This window comes from Malaya genurostris, chromosome 3, assembly GCF_030247185.1.
Source record: "Malaya genurostris strain Urasoe2022 chromosome 3, Malgen_1.1, whole genome shotgun sequence".
Classification (NCBI taxonomy): domain Eukaryota; kingdom Metazoa; phylum Arthropoda; class Insecta; order Diptera; family Culicidae; genus Malaya; species Malaya genurostris.
Genome location: NC_080572.1, coordinates 181,618,671 through 181,640,004, shown reverse-complemented (window position 1 = coordinate 181,640,004; position 21,334 = coordinate 181,618,671). Strand labels below are relative to the sequence as shown.

The window sequence follows — 21,334 nt, the reverse complement described above, 5'->3', positions numbered from 1 at the left end:
TTGACTATGTGCGTCATGTCTACTTTGAAGTAAGAATATATTATATTTTAATTACGAGTTTGAGACCTTTTCCGAACGTAAAAACTTTATGCGCTTTTATTTTTATCGTGAATATAAGGATAAAAATAAGAATTATAACTAATCGCCTCGAAATAAATGCGGTTTTTGCGAAAGTCTCCATGATTTATGAAAATTATTTTTTGTGATTCATCGTCATTTTTGTATAAAACTATTCTGTGGCGATAAAACTTGTGCATACGATCTGAAAATGAATCATGAAAGTCCAACATATTTCCTCGTTTTTGCATTTCGAAGTTTATTTGATGTCAATAAATGCTACGGTATAGAACATCATAATGGCGGCCATGAAATTCCTTTTAATGCAAATTACACTTAACCTAAGAAGCAATAAATCAAATAGCCTACAACCAATGTGTCATAAATATACTTTAGAACCCTCAAATTTACTCTGAGTGAAATTGTCATAGAATGAACACGCACACACAAAAAAACTAGATTTATGAAAGAATTTAACTGGCAATAATGTTTTAAAGAAAATTTTTGAAAGCAATATTAAGAGTGTTTGCATGGTTTTATTCTAGTGCAAATTGTTTTATTTTTATTTTATTTTTAGTGCAGGTAAAGGGTTTTATAGAAGCTTTGAAAACTATATTACTGGTTAAAAGAGACACTTATTATAGTTGGCATAAAACAGGTAGTGATTGAAAAATCAATTACAAAACTCCTATAAATTATAATCAAAATCATAAGGCATTCGAATTGTTACTTGGGATGGCTCCGTAATAATCAGAAGAGAAAGTATACGAAGAGAGGTTCTCATTTGCAGCCCTTTTGTCGTGGGACTATCGATATGTCTACACATATAATTTATTTATTGATGAACGTTCCGTAAAACTGAAGTTTGTTCGAGCTGTCATTTTTCACTATATTGATCAGTAATTTGTGATGAGGGTTCGGTAATATTATACTGTTTAGTTAGCATGGGAAGATAACCGGACGTATTCTCAAAAACAACCAATTAAAACACACACCAAAACAATCGAAATCCGAATGCATTTTGTTATTTATTTCATATATAAATATTTTTCTATGAATTTAAATCCAAACTTCGTCGGAAACATTCCCCAGCGTTCCGATTCCAAACAGTTTATCTGCAAGGTGGCTTTTACAGTTAAACACTACAATGAACTGGCACAACAATCCGAAGTAATACAGAATGTCGCTCTTTACTGGAATTAAGTGATCGCGCCAACAAATAGCTCCACCATCAGATTTATAAATCACATTTGAAAATCTGGATTTATTTCGGGAAACGGGTCATCAACCTGAAATAAAACAGATTTAATATAAATTTAAACATAATTTATATTTATTTTAATAGTGATTGCGGATATGTTTAGAGACATGTCGTCCAAGCCTTTCTACATAACCGGAAACTGACTTCCGACAGAGAAAAACAAGTGATTGCATCCATTTATTGTTAAGATGAAATGTTGTAGAAAGAATTATATTACTTGCTGAATGCATTCAGACATTGAACTTTGTTCAAAATTGACTCCAATTTACTCACTTTGCTAAAATTCAACTAAAATACAAAATGGCGTGCTAGGTGTTTGCGTATAACAATTGGATTCGGCAATTTTTACCGAACGATTCGTTAAAAGTTGATAAACTGCTGATCGTTCCGTACTATTTCTGTCAAATTTACCAAATTATTTCGAAGTGCGAACTGTTCGGTACAAAATAACCAAGTTTTCGGTACATGTATTTTAGACAACCGAATTTCGGGAAAAAAAATTATACGGAATATGTCAATTATTATAAGAATAGCGGACAATTCGGTTCTTTAGATCAAAGTGATGATTTTTTCCCCAAAAATATTACCGAACTGAAAATCCGAAAATAAATATGTAGCACATGATGTCAACGAATTCAATTTTATCAGTTTACAATTACTACTACAAAAAAAATCAGCATCCATGCGCCCCTCATTCGTCGATCTTTCCTGTCTACCGATTCAATCCACATCGTTAAACATTTGGGAGCCGCTTTCAATCCATCAAAATGCACCTGGTGTTGGACTGGCAGCACTCCCAATATCGCATCTTCAACGGTTTCTTGTATTTTAATACGCGTAAAAGCAATGCATTTTGTTGTGAAAAATGGATTTTAGTGCGATAAATAAACATTAGTCTGAAAAAAATAACTTAGATTATCGTAGTTTATATTCGTTTATATACAGGACTTGTGTATTGTGTCGGGTGGCATAATTGAAAAAATGGGTGGTAAACAAATAAGCGCGCGTACTGCGTGTTTGAACGATTTAATTCTTGGCCGATCGACTCCGGCAGTGGAAAATCATTTTTCGGCTACCATTGACCAGGTCGGCGATATATCATTGGAGACGGCCATCTCCCGGGAAGGACTTTTGGATTCATTATTTTTGCTGTATGAGGAATGCAGCAAGGATGCCCTCAAAAAGAGAGATAAAAATGTTTCAGATTTTGTCAACAAATGTTAGTAAAATAATTTGTTCTTTAACGATACTAAAACGAAAAAAATGTGTTAGATTCGTTTAATATTAGTAACTGACAAAAAAAATACTGAAATGATGCCCAAATGTTTGTATTTTACAGACCGACCTATCGTCAAAGAAACTCGCTCGATGCGAGTTAACGTTAACGACTTTGATGTAAAAAGTTTAATCGGAAAAGGTTACTATGGAGAAGTTCATGTAAAACTGACGTGAGATAATTCAACCGGAAAAATATTAAAAAGATCATTTCATTTTTAGTTGGTATATGAACGCGGGAACAAAAACGGCGAGGTATATGCCATGAAAAAAATGTGCAAGGCAATGGTTACTTCTACTCAAATTCGAGAGGAACGGGATATCATGGCGTCCAGGCGGTCAGAGTGGATAACCTCGCTACAGTATGCATTTCAGGTTTGTTGTTTTTTGTCTTCTCGCGTTTTCTTTGTTCTGTGTTTCTTCCAGTAGCAGATGGGAAGCAAAATGGTTCAAACAGGATTACTATTGTCTGGACTGGTACACAAAATAGGGGAAGATAGTAGCATAGACATTGTAATTTGTGTAGTTTGTAGAACACATTTTACAACTGTCTTTCGGTTCTGATTTTTGTAGCTGTTTTGGGTTTTAAATGTAATAATTTTGTCTTTCCGTCCGATGCGCTTAAAGAAGTCTAATCTAGCTATTTGATAAGCTAGTCCATGTTTCGATACAATCATTCTACCTAGTGTAGAACTATCTTAAAATATACATTTCATCAGCGAAGGCTAAGAACCTAATTTTGAATTGCAGGATCAAGAATGCTTGTACCTGGTGATGGAGTATCTTCCGGGAGGTGACCTGCTCAGTTTGATGATTCGTGTGGGTATCTTCGATGAAGAGCTTGCTCAATTCTATCTAGCGGAGTTAACGGAGGCCCTCAATTCTTTGCACGCTCTTGGTTATGTTCATCGAGACATCAAACCGGAAAACATTCTGTTGGATCGATTCGGTCACCTGAAGTTGGCGGATTTTGGCAATGCGATTGCGATCAACAAAGACGGTAGTGTTACCAGTATTACACCCGTCGGAACACCCGATTATGTTGCCCCGGAATTGCTACAAACACTTTCGACGACATCACGATCACCGAGAAGCAATCACGATGTTACTTGCGATTTTTGGTCAATGGGCATTATTGGGTATGAGTTTGTAACTGAATCGACTCCGTTTCATGATGAAAATGTAAACGAAACTTATTCGAAAATTATCGCCCATTGTGAGGGTCGATATACAAACAAATTGTCATATCCAGATCATGTGTCCATATCCGCTCACTACAGAGATCTTATTGACAGACTCGTGACGAAAGTGTCCAACCGAATGGGGTACAGTGAGATTAAAAAACATCCGTTCTTCAGTGATGTAAACTGGACCAAGTTGAGATATCAAATTCCTCCCATAATCCCAACCGTTAGTAGCGATGACGACACGTCCAACTTCGAAGACGTTGACAAATCCGTTAAAAGGAATATGCTTATAAGCAAACCGACCTATCCGATATCAAAGGTTCACGATTTTAGTGGACAAAATCTTCCATTCCTCGGTTACAGTTACGTTTATGAGGAGGCAGATCCAGCAGGAAAGTATCGCGATACTGACGAACATATGGCCACAGCTCGCTTATCGCAGAAAATCAAAGAGCAGAATCAATTGATTAAGGAGTACAAAGAAGAAATTCATCAGCTCCAGCGAGGTCTACTAGAGAGGGATCGCAAAATTGCCACGATTAATGCACACAGTAAAGTTTATGGGGACACAAAAAAAGAAATGGAAAATTTACAGGAATTGTTAAAAACAAAAACCGCCGAGCTTGCGACGGCCAAAACGGATATAAAAACTCTGCGGAACAGGTTCAAAATCGAAGAAGAGCAACGTTTGAAAAACGAGGCAACTTTGGCGGACATGTTGAAACAAACTTATAAAAAGTGGGAAAAGGCCAAGCAAGCATCGGATCAGAACTATGAAAAACAAATTGCTGATAGACGCACAGAATACAACATGTTGAGTGAGAAGTTGCGATCGCAGTCCAACGAGCTCCGATCGAAAGTTGATGAGTGCAGTCAGCTGCAGTCGATGATTGAAAATTATAAGGATCTGCTCAGAAAATCGAAAGACAAATTGATGGTGGATAAGGAAGAGTACGATCAAAATCACAACCAACTGGTGGCGGCCTATGAGACGAAAATTATGGAGTTGAAGCAAAAATGGAAAACCGAGAAAGATCTGCGAGCAAAACAGGAAGAGGACATTCGAGAACTTCGATCACGGCTCCACGAATACGAACATGATGCCAAGAATACTGAACACTCTCACCAGAAGTATGTGGATAATCTCAAACGAAGAATGACCATTCAGCTGGAAGAGGCCAAGCAGGTATCGGATAAAATAAGTGAAGAAATGCAGCAGAAGTGCAACAACTTAAGACGAGAGATTACTAAACTGCAGGAACAAAGCGTTTCATGCAGTACTAGCACTAGTAGCAACAGAAGTTCGATGGTTAGCGTCAACGAGCCGGAATTCAAGAGTGCCAATTCCAGTTTGCAGGAGCTACACACGCACGTGGAAGAGCAGTTGCGAAGTGATCTGATTAAGGCGAGGTAAGTGAATCGGTTTTTTATGTGATTTAGAAACCATGTTTAGAGATGTCTGTTTTTTTCGGATTACTCGATTATTCAACAATCGAATATATATTTGAAAATAATTATTCGATTGTTCGAGTTTATTATCATCCATCCATATTTATTATTTGCGTTGCTTCTATAGCATTTGAATGATCAGTGGAAGTTCAATTAGAAATACTTAATAACTCACTTTTCAACTACCGTAAAAAAATTCTAAGCTGGACTCAAAATCGTTATTCCCAATCTTAGGATCAAATGAAAGGTCTTATGATTCGTCCAAAAATTACTGCATATTTTTGGACACAACGAATGGCAAAATCGTATAAAATCTTCAAAATTAAAGTAAATACTTGTAGAGTTTGCACGTCATGTTAGTTGGTGGCCGTACAAACCGACTTCGATTATATCTGTTCTCAGATTCCGGTGCTGGAAGTACATATAATAGTGAACCCACTTCGTTTTGTAATGGATGGCCTAACCGATCAGAGAACTGTTTCATTCTTCATGTTATACTAGTTAATGCACAAACAATCATTTGGTTTCTTTCAAAAATCGAAGAGAAACATTTTGAATAGATTACCACAGTATTAGCGGACGGGAAAGACTTTTTTCTGAAGGAAGAATTGCATAACTGAAAACGGCAACTTTCAACTTGTTCACTTACTAAGTTCAACACTAAGCGCTCGTTTTCTCTTTGCACAAACTAGAGATGGGCATTTCATTCCCGAACGGTTCAAATGAGTGATCAGTAGTTCTTTGTTGAAGAACAGTATTTTCATAATAAAAGTGCGACATCACGAAACCTCATTCGTCCCTCCCATTGGTTGGTGGGCTTGACGGTATTGCAAACATCATCACATACAATCAATTGGCTACAATTTGATTAAGATACGCGTTACAGCTTTTAGTTTCATAATTGAATTAAATGAATAAGATATGGGACGAATTAAATGAATAAGATGTTGATTGCATTACGCTCCAACATCCGGGGTTGGAGAGGCCGGTAGGGCTTAACTGAGCTCTTTTTATGTTTTATTTTTATACTACCGGCCCTTATTACTAGTGTGAAGTGGAAATTAAGTGGAGTGAACGTATCCCAATTGGGTTACACACGATTACAACAAATGACATGGTGACTCTACTAATGAGATGACTATTGGCACACTAGTTTTAGTTAGGATCTATTAGAGTAGAAATAGTAACTCAATGTTGTAATACTTGCGTGTGGAATACATGTAGGTACGTATGCATGTGTGTATGTGTGTGTCTGTGTGTATGTATGTATGTATGTGTTTTTGTGTGTATGTACAATATACATTTTACCGTGCCTTTGGGTGCGTTGTGTCAAAATGGTAGTGATGCATTTCGATTGTGAGTCAGTGTACACCAGATACGCAAAAGTGCCAGAGCGGAAGGTAACACTGTCAAGGATCAATCGAAGATAACGCAATGTGTACATGCTGTAGTAATACTTATGGGACACAAGTGTCAATATAATTTAAATAAAAACGCATGTCCTCAGTTCTTTTCCGTCAAACCATCATGACCGGCCTTACAAACATCACTATTTTTCACCTGGAGCTGTTAGCGGAATGTATTCAACAGTTGCACTTTTTCTGTACCATTTAATTCCACTATTTCACTGTCACGTTATTACACTTTCACAAAGTCACTATACTTTAATGAAGCATAACAAACGTTACAATACAGATACGCGTATTTCGGAATGTTACTTACATCCTTCTTCAGTGTATCGGTTTTATAAGTTAAACAAACTTATAAAACCGATACACTGAAGAAGGATGTAAGTAACATTCCGAAATACGCGTATCTGTATTGTAACGTTTGTTATGCTTCATTAAAGTATAGTGACTTTGTGAAAGTGTAATAACGTGACAGTGAAATAGTGGAATTAAATGGTACAGAAAAAGTGCAACTGTTGCTTACAAACATGTCATTAAAAACAGTAATCCTTTTTTCGGAAATTGATGACTGAGAATGAATAAGAAAGCTGCAAATTGGAAAATAATTTAATTAACAATCTTAGGAGATCTTAGATACAAAATGGAACATGGGTAAGAATAACAACACCACTGCATACAACTAACTTTTACATTTAAGGAATTAAAATAACATATCTGCAAAGTACGGAATGGAAATAAAATAGAATGACAACAAAAGACACTTACGAAACACAATTGAATACAATCACTGGAATTAAGGTAGAACATAATATAAACTATGACCAAAGGTAAGAAAACCAATATACATAAATAATAAAAACTGTTGGGTAATAATAATGGCGTTTATATGGCGCGCATGCGCTAATTCGGCCTGATACAAACTAACGGGGAGGGAAACACATTTTGGACAGGGTTGTAAGGCTGATTGGAACCCTTTCCCCACTAAAATGCGATATAAGGAAACTATAAGGACATCACGAAACCTCATTCGTGTGACCTTTTTCTTTGTTTTTTTTTGCTCGCTAAACCTAAGCTTTCGTGTCGACTTTGCAGAAACATACAAAGGTTCTTTCAAAATGAACGGTTTTGCCTATCACTACATTAAACCTTACAATGGTCCTGTCAAGTTTTGGCCTGTTTGGCAAGCTGTCACTGCAGAGCAGAAGTGCTACATGGGCTGAACGGTTTTTTTCAAATATACGGTTCTGCCCATAACTAAAACAAACCAACAATGAAAGGAACGAACGAACGGCTCTGGAGAAGTAGTTCTTTCAATAGAACTCTGCATCACTGAACGGTTCTTTGAAGTGAACTGTTTTACCCATCTCTACTTCAAAGGCATGCATCAAAAATCTATCCTGACAATGTCTAGATAATTTAATTTAGATGCGATTAGTGCATAAAAACATAGGTGTTGTTGCGATAGAAAATGAAATGAATGTTATTTCTGTGAAGGTAAGTCGATTTCTATGTACGTGCCATTTTTTCTGCTCCAGTTTCCTGGTAACGTAACGAAAAATGAGAGAGAAATAAAATCGGCTCAGCAAGGCTGCCAAACAAGCGGTAGCATATATGCTTATACATGTCAATCCGATTCGACCGATTGATGTAGTCGAACTTGTTATCGAAAATATCGAAACTTTTCTGGCCACCCGACTCATCGAGGGTCATTTTGCACTCTCGATGGGCCGGATGGCCAAGAAAGTTTTGATATTTTCGGTTACAAGTTTGACTACATCATATAAAATCCAATAAAGCTAACGCTTGCTTGGCAGCCTTGCTGAGCCGATTTTATTTCTCTCTCATTTTTCGTTACGTCACCAGGAAACTGGAGCAGAAAAAATGGCACGTACATAGAAATCGACTTACCTTCACAAAAATAACATTCCCTTCATTTTTATCGCGACAACACCTATGTTTTTATGCACTAATCGCATCTAAATTAAATTATCAAGACATGATCAGGATAGATTTTTGATGCATGCCTTTGAAGGCGAGATATTCAATGCACAAGTTAAAAGTTGCCCTTTTCAGCTATGCAATTCTTCCTTCAGAAAAACCCTTCTTAATCCACCTAGTGGTGTGATAATGCCTTTCTCTTCTTTCATAACAGTCTCATGGAAATATATTTCATACTTTTATTATATAATTTATGTACTCCTCCCTATGGTGCTTTTTCAAGATCGAAAATTTTCAAACATTAACCGCCGGGCAGCACCCCTTACGCCGGGCAGCACCCCTTACGCCGGGCACCCCCCTCGGCTGCTCGACCATCCATGGAAGTTGACCATCAATGTCAACTTCCCTCTCTGAGCAGCCTAGATAGCCGTGTAGTGTCGGTAGCGGTTTCCCAACTGGCTAAGAATAACACTACGGTCCACCTGTACCGGTGGTATAAGTCCACCAAACAGGTAAGCCGTGTGGCCTCCGGCGGAATTATTTTTTACCAAGAATTGATCCACTGGTTTCCTGTTCCATGTCGTAAAAGGCCACAAAAATAGGAACTCCTAAGTCAAGGTGTATTTCCGTGCCGATGGTTTAATGGCTGCAGGAGGTTAAACAATGCAGTCGTGAACGGAATATCTTGGGGTTTTCCCTTACTGTGTTAAGCGAAGCTCTGGCACAGTGGACGATTTCTTTCTTCGAAACTCGTGGGATTTAAATGATTAAAACATCTAAAAAAATCCTTACATGGTTCGCTATAGGCGATTATAAGCCAATATATTTGGTTTCTTGTAGTTGTTGTACGGTTGGTGCTGGAGGTGGAATGTTCGTTACTCTAATTGATAATGGTTAGAGTGGCACAAATCAATCTTCAGCATAAACGTACAGCAACTATGAATCTATCCAGACTTCTGCAAGAAGGTAAAGCTTCTATAGCTTTGGTTCAAGAACCATATTTCCAAAAGGGAAACTTCTACGTTTTTTATTTTTTTTTTTTATAAATAACTATTTATTGGAATATGAGTTAAAATTAAATTATTAAGATTTAAATTGGGTGTTCAGCCACAAGTGGTGACTTTTCAGCCCTGTTATATATATATATATATATATATATATATATATATATATATATATATATATATATATATATATATATATATATATATATATATATATATATATATATATATATATATATATATATATATATATATATATATATATATATTAGAGATGGTCGGGTATAGAAATTCTTATACCCGAACCCGACCCGTACCCGATTAAAAATTAAAAAAATTACCCGTACCCGACCCGTACCCGATCAATAATAAAAAATAATTACCCGTACCCGAAAAAAAATAAAAAAAATTACCTGTACCCGACCCGTACCCGATTAAAAATTACCTGTACCCGTACCCGACCCGAATGAGTAGTAAAAATTTTACCAAAATTCAGTATGGAAAAAAAAGTGTTTTAGATATCGAGCCGTATCAGGCTCTAGTTGGTAAGAAAAATACATTAAAATGCTTGTTTACTTTTAAACATATAAATACACTGTGAAGCATGAATAATGTAATGTAACTTTTTTTTAAACTTCCAAAAAAATCAAACGGTTCATCCGAATTCAAAATTTATTTTTTCATATTAAAGTACAATCCTTCCGGGTAATTGTGGAATATAATTTCATTCAAATGGCTGCCTCGGCTGGCCTTGCAGTACGCCATACGGTCGGTCTAGCTTTTTAATACATTTTCGATTGTTTGCAGCTTTATTTCAGCTATGGATGCACGAATGTTATCCTTCAAGGCTTGAATTGTCTCTGGATTGTCCACATAACACTTATCTTTGACAGCCGCTCAAAGATAATAGTCTAACGGTGGCAAATCACAGCTCCGAGGCGGCCAAACGACATCCGAATTTCGACTGATAATTCGATCTTCGAAGACTGTGCACAGATGATCGATCGTAGCGTTGGCTGTGTGGCACGGAGCGCCGTCTTGTTGGAACCAAAAGGTGTCCAAGTCTTCCTCTTCAAGTAACGGGAAGTACCAATCGCTAATGATGACGCGGTACCGCTCGCCATTGACCGTGGCGGCGGCTTCTGCCTCATTTTCTAAGAAAAAAGGCCCAATGATGCCACCAGACAAAAATCCGCACCAAACCGTTACTCTCTGAGATCGGCTTCTCCATGATGACGTGCGGGTTTTCCGTCCCCAGATGCGACAATTTTGCTTATTAACATACCCGCCGAGATGAAAATGTGCCTCATCCGAGAAGATGATTTTTTTGCACACATTCCGCAACATTACCATGATTTTGAAAGTAAAACTGCACTATTTTCACGCGATCCTCAAGCGTATACACAACCATTTTCGTTCAGCGGAAGGATACAACTAAGTTTCTGTCAAATCAGAAGTGACATTGAGGTTACCAATGTCGAAATAACCGCTAGTTCAAAAATAAATGTTAGATGGCGGACCCTGTAGATTTTCAATGTCTTTGGTACTTTATACTCATTTACAAATGTCAACAAAAGGGAGTAATATCAACTCAAATTTTTCGAGAAGCATATTTACCCAAAATGTCGTAATACCCGTTGTATTCAATATTTGGTAGGTATGGTTTTTACGAAACAGTGCGACTTTTGATCCAATTCTTTAGAACCACAAGTAAGCGTGCTCATTATCTTGACACACAAATAAAAATTCACATTCCAATCACTTGAAAAATTACGTAAAATAGTTCCAAATGTCAAATTGAATATTATACGTGACGAAAATGAATGTTATGCGAACATCCCCTAAAATGAATAGTGTGTTATCAGTTCGTTTACGTGAATTGACGAAAGAATCAAACAATGTACGTGTATTCCCGGTGTGAAAAATTCAATTTTGAACATGGTGAACAGTGAGTCCTTCAAGTGTAAGTAGTTTGAACATTCGTAGGAAATTTTTTTGGTTACAATTTTTTACTACAAAGCAAAATGAATTATGATTTTGATTTAAATTAATCTGTCAACTATGCCCGTTTTGTAAGCCTCATAAACCCACACCCACGATGTTATCAGTAGCTGGTGGTTTTTACAGCCATTGAACCGGTGGAACCCTCAACGAGTGAACACGGTGAAAATTTGAGTATTTCGCGAGAAAAGATTTTCACCCTTACTTTTGCGACTCCACGTTGTCACGCATCGAGATTTTCACTTGTAGTCCAGTGAAAAGAAACGAAAATTAACTAGCAATATAGCCCAACTTGCTGTGCCATCAATCGGTGTCATTTCAAGTGAGGTGACACCACCTAGAAGTGCAGGATAAGAAGAACTTCTCTAGATTTTCTGAAATAAATGTTCATGTTTTTATGGTAAGAATCCTAATGATTTTTATGAAAATTTTGAAAATCTCCAACCAATATTTAAAATAACAGTTTTCTGGTATCTGAATGTGATATGAGTACTACACTACATTTTATATACTGCCCATACTTGCATATCAGTCCCACATGGGAAATCGGCATGTTGTGAAAAAGACGATCAAAAGTTTATTTCATAATTTTTTATTTATTGTGCTCCCTAATGCTGGTCCCGGGTTGGCGGTTCAATGCATAGGACGCTGGTCTTACAAGCCAGCTGTCGTATGTTCGAGCCCCGACCTGGAAGGATTCTTAGTGTCAGTAGGATCCATAGTACTAGGCATGCAATGATTCTGTACGCTAAGAATCGGCTGCGAAGTCTGTTGAAACAGAAAGACCAAGTTCCACGAAAGGAATGTAATGCCAAGACTTTGCTTTGCTCCCTAGTGCTAAATCTTGGTGTTATTACATGAAATATCGGTAATACACCTTTGCTGTTCCAATATTGCAACAAATGAAATTATTGAAATTTTGCACTGAATGGGACTGATATGCGAGTACTTTAGCATATGGGACACAGAAATCAGTTGATATTTTTTTATATTTTACTGAACAAACCCTCAACTGTCATTGCAATTTCTGAGAGTATATTGAGGAAAGACTCCATTCCTCAAGCTAACTCAAAATTGGCGAAAATCGATATGAGACTGATATGCGAGTATGGGCAGTATATGAATCAAATAATTTTTACTGGATTGTGCATTAAACAGCTTTAAAATGGCAGTCCATTAAAACCTACGTGAAAAGTAGATTCCGACCGCAACATCATAGAGCTAAGGCAGTGTGTCTTATTGAATATGTTATAAACAAAGTAGGGCGGGAAATATTCACATAACTTTTCACGTAACTATTGTCGTTTTCGTTTTTAAATTGCACTACACAGATGTAGCGAAAGCTGCACTGAAACCGTTCGTTTTTACCAATTGCACTACACCAGTGCTACACTTTTTCTGCACCGATACCACTAGTGTAGCACTCATCAAAAGTTTGGTGTAGCTCTGTGCAATGGAATCGTTTATTGTAGTCAATGGTTACTGTTTATGTTTTCATCATTTTTGTTCGTTTATTCATGCCATGGTGTAGCACTCCACCGGTGTAGTGCAGTTTAAAAACGAAAACGACATATGATTGATCTTTTTTTTAAATGAAGAAAAAAATGTTTTTTTCTGGAAAAAGATGCCAGTTGACAGGTCTGGTCCTAGGCGCGAATGTCAAAACCCCTTGAATCAAATTGATTATTTTTCGGAAGAACTGTTTTGCAATGAAAAAATCTCGTCAACGTGTAAACATATTTATGTGAAGTACAAATGGTCGGGTAATCGATCCGAAAAAAAAATTTACCCGTACCCGACCCGTACCCGAGTGAGCGGTAAATTTTTTTACCCGTACCCGACCCGTACCCGAGTGAGCAGTAAATTTTTTTACCCGTACCCGACCCGTACCCGATTGAAAATAAAAATTTTTACCCGTACCCGACCAAAAACCCGTCGGGTACGGGTACGGGTCGGGTTTCGGGTAAAATACCCGATACCCGACCATCTCTAATATATATATATATATATATATATATATATATATATATATATATATATATATATATATATATATATATATATATATATATATATATATATATATATATATATATATATATATATATATATATGATTTGGTTATTACCATGAAGACATCATTTGCTTCCGCAATTCTGAGATTTTTGTGTAGGGAAAATTCTAAACCTACTTGTATTGTGTAATGGGGAAAAGGAACTTATATACTAACTTACTAACTAATACAGAGAGCGAATCGATTCAATTGAAGATTGCATCGATTTTTGTCGGAATTTGCTTATAATATTATGTGACATTACATCTAATGGTTCTATATTTGTGAGTCTGTGTAACTCATTTGTACTAAACCAGGGAGGACGCTTCAGAATCATTTTCAGAATTTTATTCTGAATCCTTTGAAGCGTTTTCTTCCTGGTGGAACAACAGCTTGACCAAATTGGTACCGCATAAAGCATGGCTGGTCTGAAAATTTGTTTATAAATTAACAATTTGTTTTTTAGACAGAGCTTAGAATTTCTGTTTATAAGAGGATATAAACATTTAATATATTTATTACACTTTGCCTGGATTCCTTCAATGTGATCCTTGAAAGTGAGTTTTTTGTCATACGTTAAACCTAAGTATTTAGCTTGATCAGACCATGTCAATTCCAAGCCATTCAATTTGAGAAAGTGATTATTGTTTGGTTTAAGAAAAGAAGCTCTTGGCTTGTGAGGAAAGATAATTAATTGCGTTTTTGCTGCATTTGGTTTAATTTTCCATTTTGACAGATAATCACTGAAAATATTTAAACTTCTTTGTAGGCGACTGCAGATCACTCTTAGATTTCTACCTGTGGCTAACAGACTTGTGTCGTCACAGAATAGCGATTTCTGACAACCAACGGGTAGATTTGGAAGATCAGAAGTGAAAATATTATACAAGATTGGAGCTACACTCGAACCCTGCGGAACACCGGCTCGTACGGGTAGCAATTCAGATTTACAATTCTGATAGCTAACCTGAAGAGTACGATCAGTTAAATAATTTTGAATCATTTTGATCAAATAAATAGGAAACTGGAAATCAGACATTTTTGCTATTAAACCTTTGTGCCAAACACTGTCGAATGCTTTTTCTATGTCTAGAAGAGCAACTCCAGTGGATAACCCAGAAGATTTATTTGATTTTATCATGTTCGTTACTCTGACAAGTTGATGAGTAGTTGAATGTTCATGACGAAATCCAAACTGCTCTGGTAAAAAAATTGAATTCTCATTTATATGAGTCATCATTCTTAACAAGATATTTTTTTCAAAAAGTTTACTGATTGAAGAAAGTAAGCTAATTGGGCGATAACTTGATGTTTCTGCTGGGTTTTTATCAGGTTTTAGGATAGGAATTACTTTAGCGTTTTTCCATCTTTTTGGGAAGTAAGCTAATGAAAAACACTTGTTGAAAATTTTAACCAGGAGTCTCAAGGAAACATCGGGAAGATTTTTAATAAGAATATTAAAAATTCCATCATTACCAGGAGCCTTCATGTTTTTGAGTTTCCTAATAATTGATTTAATTTCATCAAAATTCGTCTCAATAATGTCATCGTGTGATAACACTTGGGTTGAAATATGATCATACTTCAGTGAGACTTCATTTTCAATAGGACTCACAACGTTTAAATTAAAATTGTGGACACTCTCGAACTGCTGAGCTAGCTTTTGAGCTTTTTCACCATTTGTAAGAAGTATTTGATTTCCTTCCTTGAGAGCAGGAATTGGTTTCTGAGGTTTCTTAAGAACCTTAGAAAGTTTCCAGAAAGGTTTAGAATATGGTTTAATTTGTTCAACTTCTTTAGCGAAATTTTCATTTCGCAAAAGAGTAAATCTATGTTTAATTTCTTTTTGTAAATCCTTAACTATGTTTTTCATAGCAGGATCACGAGAACGTTGATATTGTCGTCGACGAACATTCTTCAACCGAATGAGCAGTTGAAGATTGTCATCGATGATAGGAGAATTTAATTTAGTTTGAGCTTTGGGAACTGAAAGATTTCTAGCTTCGATAATATAATGATTCAAATTATCAATTGCTGTGTCGATGTCCGCAGAATTTTCTAAAATAGTTCCATGATCCACATGATTTTCAATGTGAGATCTGTAATCCAACCAATTAGCTCTATGATAGTTGAAAATAGAACTAATTGGATTAATTATAGCTTCGTTGGAAAGTCTGAATGTTACAGGAAGATGATCTGAGTCAAAATCAGCATGAGTAATCGGTTCACTACAAATGTGACTTTGATCTGTTAGAACCAGATCAATTGTAGACGGGTTTTTCACGGAAGAGAAACAAGTAGGATTACTGGGATGAAGAACTGTAAAGTAACCAGCTGAGAGTTGATTATGAAGTATTTTACCATTACTGTTATTTTGCCTACAATTCCACTGGACATGCTTAGCATTTAAGTCCCCTATTACGAAAAATTTCGATCGATATCTTGTAAGTTTTTGCAAATCGCCTTTAAAGAAATTTAATTGTTCGCCGGTGCATTGGAATGGCAAATATGCTCCAGCGATGAAATAAATTCCATGAATGGTTTCAACTTCGATTCCCAAGCTTTCAATAACTTTAGTATTGAAAGAAGGTAAAATTCGATGTTTAATTTGCCGTTGGACAAAAATGGCAACTCCACCACCAATTCCAGTAAACCTGTCAAATCGATGAACCACATAATGTGGATTACTTTTCAATTTTACATTTGGTTTAAGAAAAGTTTCTGTCACAATGGCAATATGAATTTTGTGAACTTTGAGAAAATTATAAAATTCATCTTCACTCGATTTCAAAGATCGAGCATTCCAATTTAAAATATTCAAATAATTATTTAACATCACTGTTAAATTTTAAATTCATTATAATATTATTTGCAAATTTCCATCCGATTTGAAATGCTTCAAAAAGTGATGAAGTCGAATTCATTTGGATGATCATTTGAAAAAGTTGATCTTGTAGGTAGATCATTTTATTTTCAGTTATATCGCCTAAATCGACTTCATTTAAAGAAGCGAATGGCATTGAAGGAATATTTGTAGGTAGACTGCCATTAGAAGAAGATGATTTGGCCGGTCTACCTATTAATAAATTGTTTTCGTTAAAAGAAGAACTGCAAGGCGGTCCTGTGTTTTGATTATTTACATTAGAAGAAATAGGAGATAGATTTCTACCTAATATACCAGCATAACTGACATTAGAAGAAGATGATGACGAGGTCGATCTACCTGTCAATAAATTGTTTTCGTTAGAAGACGAATTGGCAGGTGCCTTAGAAGAATTTTCAGGTATGTTCTGTAAATTTAAGGTCGTTGATTTGACTTGTTGTCTAAGCGAACGAGCGTTTAAAATTTTTTCCCTGACAGGACATTTCAAATAATTGGATCTATGATTTCCATTGCAATTTGAACATGAAAATTTATCAGTGGTTTCATTCATTGGACAAACGTCTTTCGAATGCGATTTACCACAATTCAAACACCGTATATCCATATGACAATTTTTGGTTCCATGGCCGAAGCCTTGGCAACGACGACATTGCGTTAAGTTTGCAATACGATTATGCCGTTTATAATGTTCCCAATGAATTTTAATGTGGGAAATGAAACGTACTTTTTCTAAAGTTTTCAAATTGTTTACATCACTTCGATTGAAGTGTATTAGGTAAAGTTCATGGGAAATTCCAGAGCGTGGTTTAGAAGTACCATTCGCTCTTTTTTTCATAAGTATTACTTGGGAAGGGGCAAAACCAAGCAATTCTTTTATTTCATTTTTAATTTCATCAATACTTTGATCATTTGATAATCCTTTCAAGACAGCCTTGAAGGGTCTGTCTGATTTTATATCATATGAATAAAATTTATGAAGTTTTTCGGACAAATATCGAATAAGACGTTCGTAATCTTACAATCCATCCACCAAGACTCGACATTCTCCTCTTCGTCCGATTTGAAATGAGACTTTTACTTCCGGGAGAAAAGTAGAAAGCTCAGTACGGAATGCTTTGAAGTCGGAAATCATCACCGTCACTGGTGGCATAGATTGATGTTTCTTTCCAGAACGACAAGCGTCCATTTTGGGAATTTTTGAAGAATTTTCTTCTATGTCGCTACAATCGGATTCAGGAAGAATCTCGTAAATATTGTTAGACGGCATAGGATCAACGGAAGGGAAATCCGTCCGTTGTCTTTTATTTTTACATTCAGATTCTATAAGATCGTGAATGTTATTAGAAAAATGTTGAATAACGGATTGTGATTTATTCCGTATTGAATTATTTTTAGCCTTAGGCTTGTTGCCTTTCCGGTTGGACGCAGGCATTTTTGAAATTAATGAAATTTTAAATTAAATTAACTAGGCTAAATTAGTCTTCGATTAGACTCCTAGCTAGCCTTAAAAAAGGCTGATTAATTTCTTAGTCACTCTAACGTTTGTTATGCTTCATTAAAGTATAGTGACTTTGTGAAAGTGTAATAACGTGACAGTGAAATAGTGGAATTAAATGGTACAGAAAAAGTGCAACTGTTGCTTACAAACATGTCATTAAAAACAGTAATCCTTTTTTCGGAAATTGATGACTGAGAATGAATAAGAAAGCTGCAAATTGGAAAATAATTTAATTAACAATCTTAGGAGATCTTAGATACAAAATGGAACATGGGTAAGAATAACAACACCACTGCATACAACTAACTTTTACATTTAAGGAATTAAAATAACATATCTGCAAAGTACGGAATGGAAATAAAATAGAATGACAACAAAAGACACTTACGAAACACAATTGAATACAATCACTGGAATTAAGGTAGAACATAATATAAACTATGACCAAAGGTAAGAAAACCAATATACAACTCTTGCTATACTTCTGAAGAAATTATTACTCCTAAATATAAAGAATTTGAGCATGTATGGGCCAAAGTCTCAATATTGGGAGAAGAACATATTTACTGCTCTGTCTACTTCCCACCCGAAAATGCGAACAAATTCGCTTTTGAATTATTCTTTCAATCTTTAGACACAATTATTTCGAATATGGAACCTGCAGTAAAGCTTCATATTTTTGGCGACTTCAATCAACGTAATGCGGACTTCATTTCTGACATTGAAAATGAATCAATCTTACTTCCAGTCGTAGGAGAAAACGCAACATTGCATTACTTTTTCGACAAAATTTCTAATTTTGGCCTGCATCAAGTAAACTCCGTAAAAAATCAACAAAATGCATATTTAGACCTTCTTTTCACAAATTGCACAGAAGACTTTTGTGTGAACGCATCAAACCTGCCATTATGGAAAAATGAAGCGTATACAATAAAATTGACTTTGAAGAAGTCAAGTGTAGACTAAGTATAATAAATTGGCGGAACATACTGAGTACAGAAGGAAATGTCGACGTCGAAGTAAACAAATTCTATCACATTATAAACAAAATATTAGCCGAAACTTTGCCCATGAAAAGAAGAAGAAAAAATCATAACAGCAAATTACCTGTATGGTTCAATTCACAATTAAAACATTTGAAAAATAGGAAACAAAAAGCACACAAAACTTACAAACAAGAAAAAAGTGACGCTCATCTTCAAAATTACTTAAATCTATGCAATCAGCTCAAAATAGCAATTAACACAGCACACGAAGAATACAACCGCAAAATTGAAAACGAAATAAAGACTTGCCCTAAGAACTTTTTTAACTACACAAAAACTAAACTAAAAAGCAACAATTTTCCATCTCAAATGCACCTCGACGAACATGAAGGGACAAATAGTACAGAAATCTACAATCACTTTGCAAATTTTTTCCAAGAAGTATATACATCTTATTCAGAAACTGACCGTGACCGTGAATACTTCTCTTTCATACCTGCATTTTCCAACTCCATCTCTGTAAACTATCTATCAGAACATGACATTTCGACAGCACTGAAAAACTTAGACGCCTCAAAAGGGCCTGGACCTGACAGTATACCACCAATATTTTAAAAAAATCTTGCTGAAGAACTTACACTACCACTACAACTACTTTTTAACTTATCACTTAATAAATGTACTTTTCCTAAAGCATGGAAATCTTCTTTTCTTGTACCAATATTTAAATCTGGTGCAAAATCTAACATTCGGAACTACCGTGGAATAGCCATTATCTCATGCATTCCAAAATTATTTGAAAAAATTGTAAACGAAAAACTTTTTCATCAACTTAAAAATGTAATAACAAACAAACAACATGGCTTTTTTAAAGGCCGCTCAACTACAACAAATCTCTTAGAATTTATGACATTCACTCTGAATGCAATGGACGCCGGAAACTACGTAGAAACTCTTTACACTGACTTTAGCAAAGCCTTCGACCGTATTGACATACCTTTACTTCTACACAAACTACAAAAATATGGCATAGAACATACTCTTCTTGAATGGCTCAAATCATACTTAACGAATCGTGTACAGGTAGTCCGCTTCCAAAACATTCTGTCTGAACCAATTAATGTAACTTCTGGCGTACCTCAGGGTTCTCACTTAGGGCCTCTCCTTTTCATTTTACATATAAACGACATTTCCTTCATACTCAAAAATCTGAAAGTGCTTATATATGCAGACGACATGAAACTCTTCATGGAAATTAAAAATATCAACGACGCTGTAATATTCCAGAACGAAATCAATCTATTCCACATTTGGTGCTGCAAAAGTCTACTCCAACTCAATGTAAAAAAATGTAACTCAATAACTTTCAGTAGGAAAAATGAAACTATATCCACAAACATACATCTAGGAAATCAACTTGTAGAAAAATGTAAAATTGTAAGAGATTTAGGCGTAATCTTAGACTCCAAGCTCACTTTTGTTGAACACTACAATACCATAATCAATAAAGCTAATAGCATGCTGGGCTTTATTAAACGCTTCAGTCATAACTTTCAGGACCCATATACAATTAAATTATTATACACTACATATGTCAGACCTATTTTGGAATATTGCAGTCTAGTATGGAATCCATACAATATTATTCACGAAGAACGCATCGAATCTATTCAAAAACAATTTCTTTTATATGCACTTCGTAAATTAAACTGGACAACATTCCCTCTACCATCATATGAAGCACGCTGCATGCTCATCAATATACAAACACTTAAAGAACGCCGCGACTTTGCAATGCTTTATTTTATCAGCGACATTATTTCTCAACGCATTCAATCAGCTCCATTATTATCGCAATTAAATTTTTATATACCTAGCCGTCAACTACGTTCCAGGAAATTATTTTTAGAAAAACAAGCTAGAACAAATTATGCAAAATACAGTCCAGTCAATCGAATAATGCGCCATTACAATCAATACAGCGAACATCTTGACCTTACTATGTCAAAAAATCAAATCAAATCTCAGCTATGTCGTAGAAATAATGCGTAGTATGTAAGTGAACATTGTAAACAATTTATATGTAGTCTACATTTGCTTGACGAAAATAAATAAATAAAATAAATAAATCAAGCTAGCATAAATAATAAAAACTGTTGGGTAATAATAATGGCGTTTATATGGCGCGCATGCGCTAATTCGGCCTGATACAAACTAACGGGGAGGGAAACACATTTTGGACAGGGTTGTAAGGCTGATTGGAACCCTTTCCCCACTAAAATGCGATATAAGGAAACTATAAGGACATCACGAAACCTCATTCGTGTGACCT

The 21,334-nt window shown here is 35.6% G+C and overlaps 1 protein-coding gene across 1 annotated transcript in view; it reads left to right on the top strand.

The window, feature by feature from the left end:
- The first annotated feature begins 2,127 nt into the window (after positions 1–2,127).
- LOC131435269 (citron Rho-interacting kinase) overlaps positions 2,128–21,334 on the top strand; it is a 46,890-nt gene continuing 27,683 nt past the window's right edge. The window contains exons 1-4 of the mRNA XM_058602961.1: positions 2,128–2,537; positions 2,658–2,755; positions 2,816–2,968; positions 3,344–5,190. Of these exons, the coding sequence (XP_058458944.1) occupies positions 2,300–2,537; positions 2,658–2,755; positions 2,816–2,968; positions 3,344–5,190 (2,336 nt within the window). The 5' untranslated portion in view covers positions 2,128–2,299. The remainder of the gene's footprint in view (positions 2,538–2,657; positions 2,756–2,815; positions 2,969–3,343; positions 5,191–21,334) is intronic.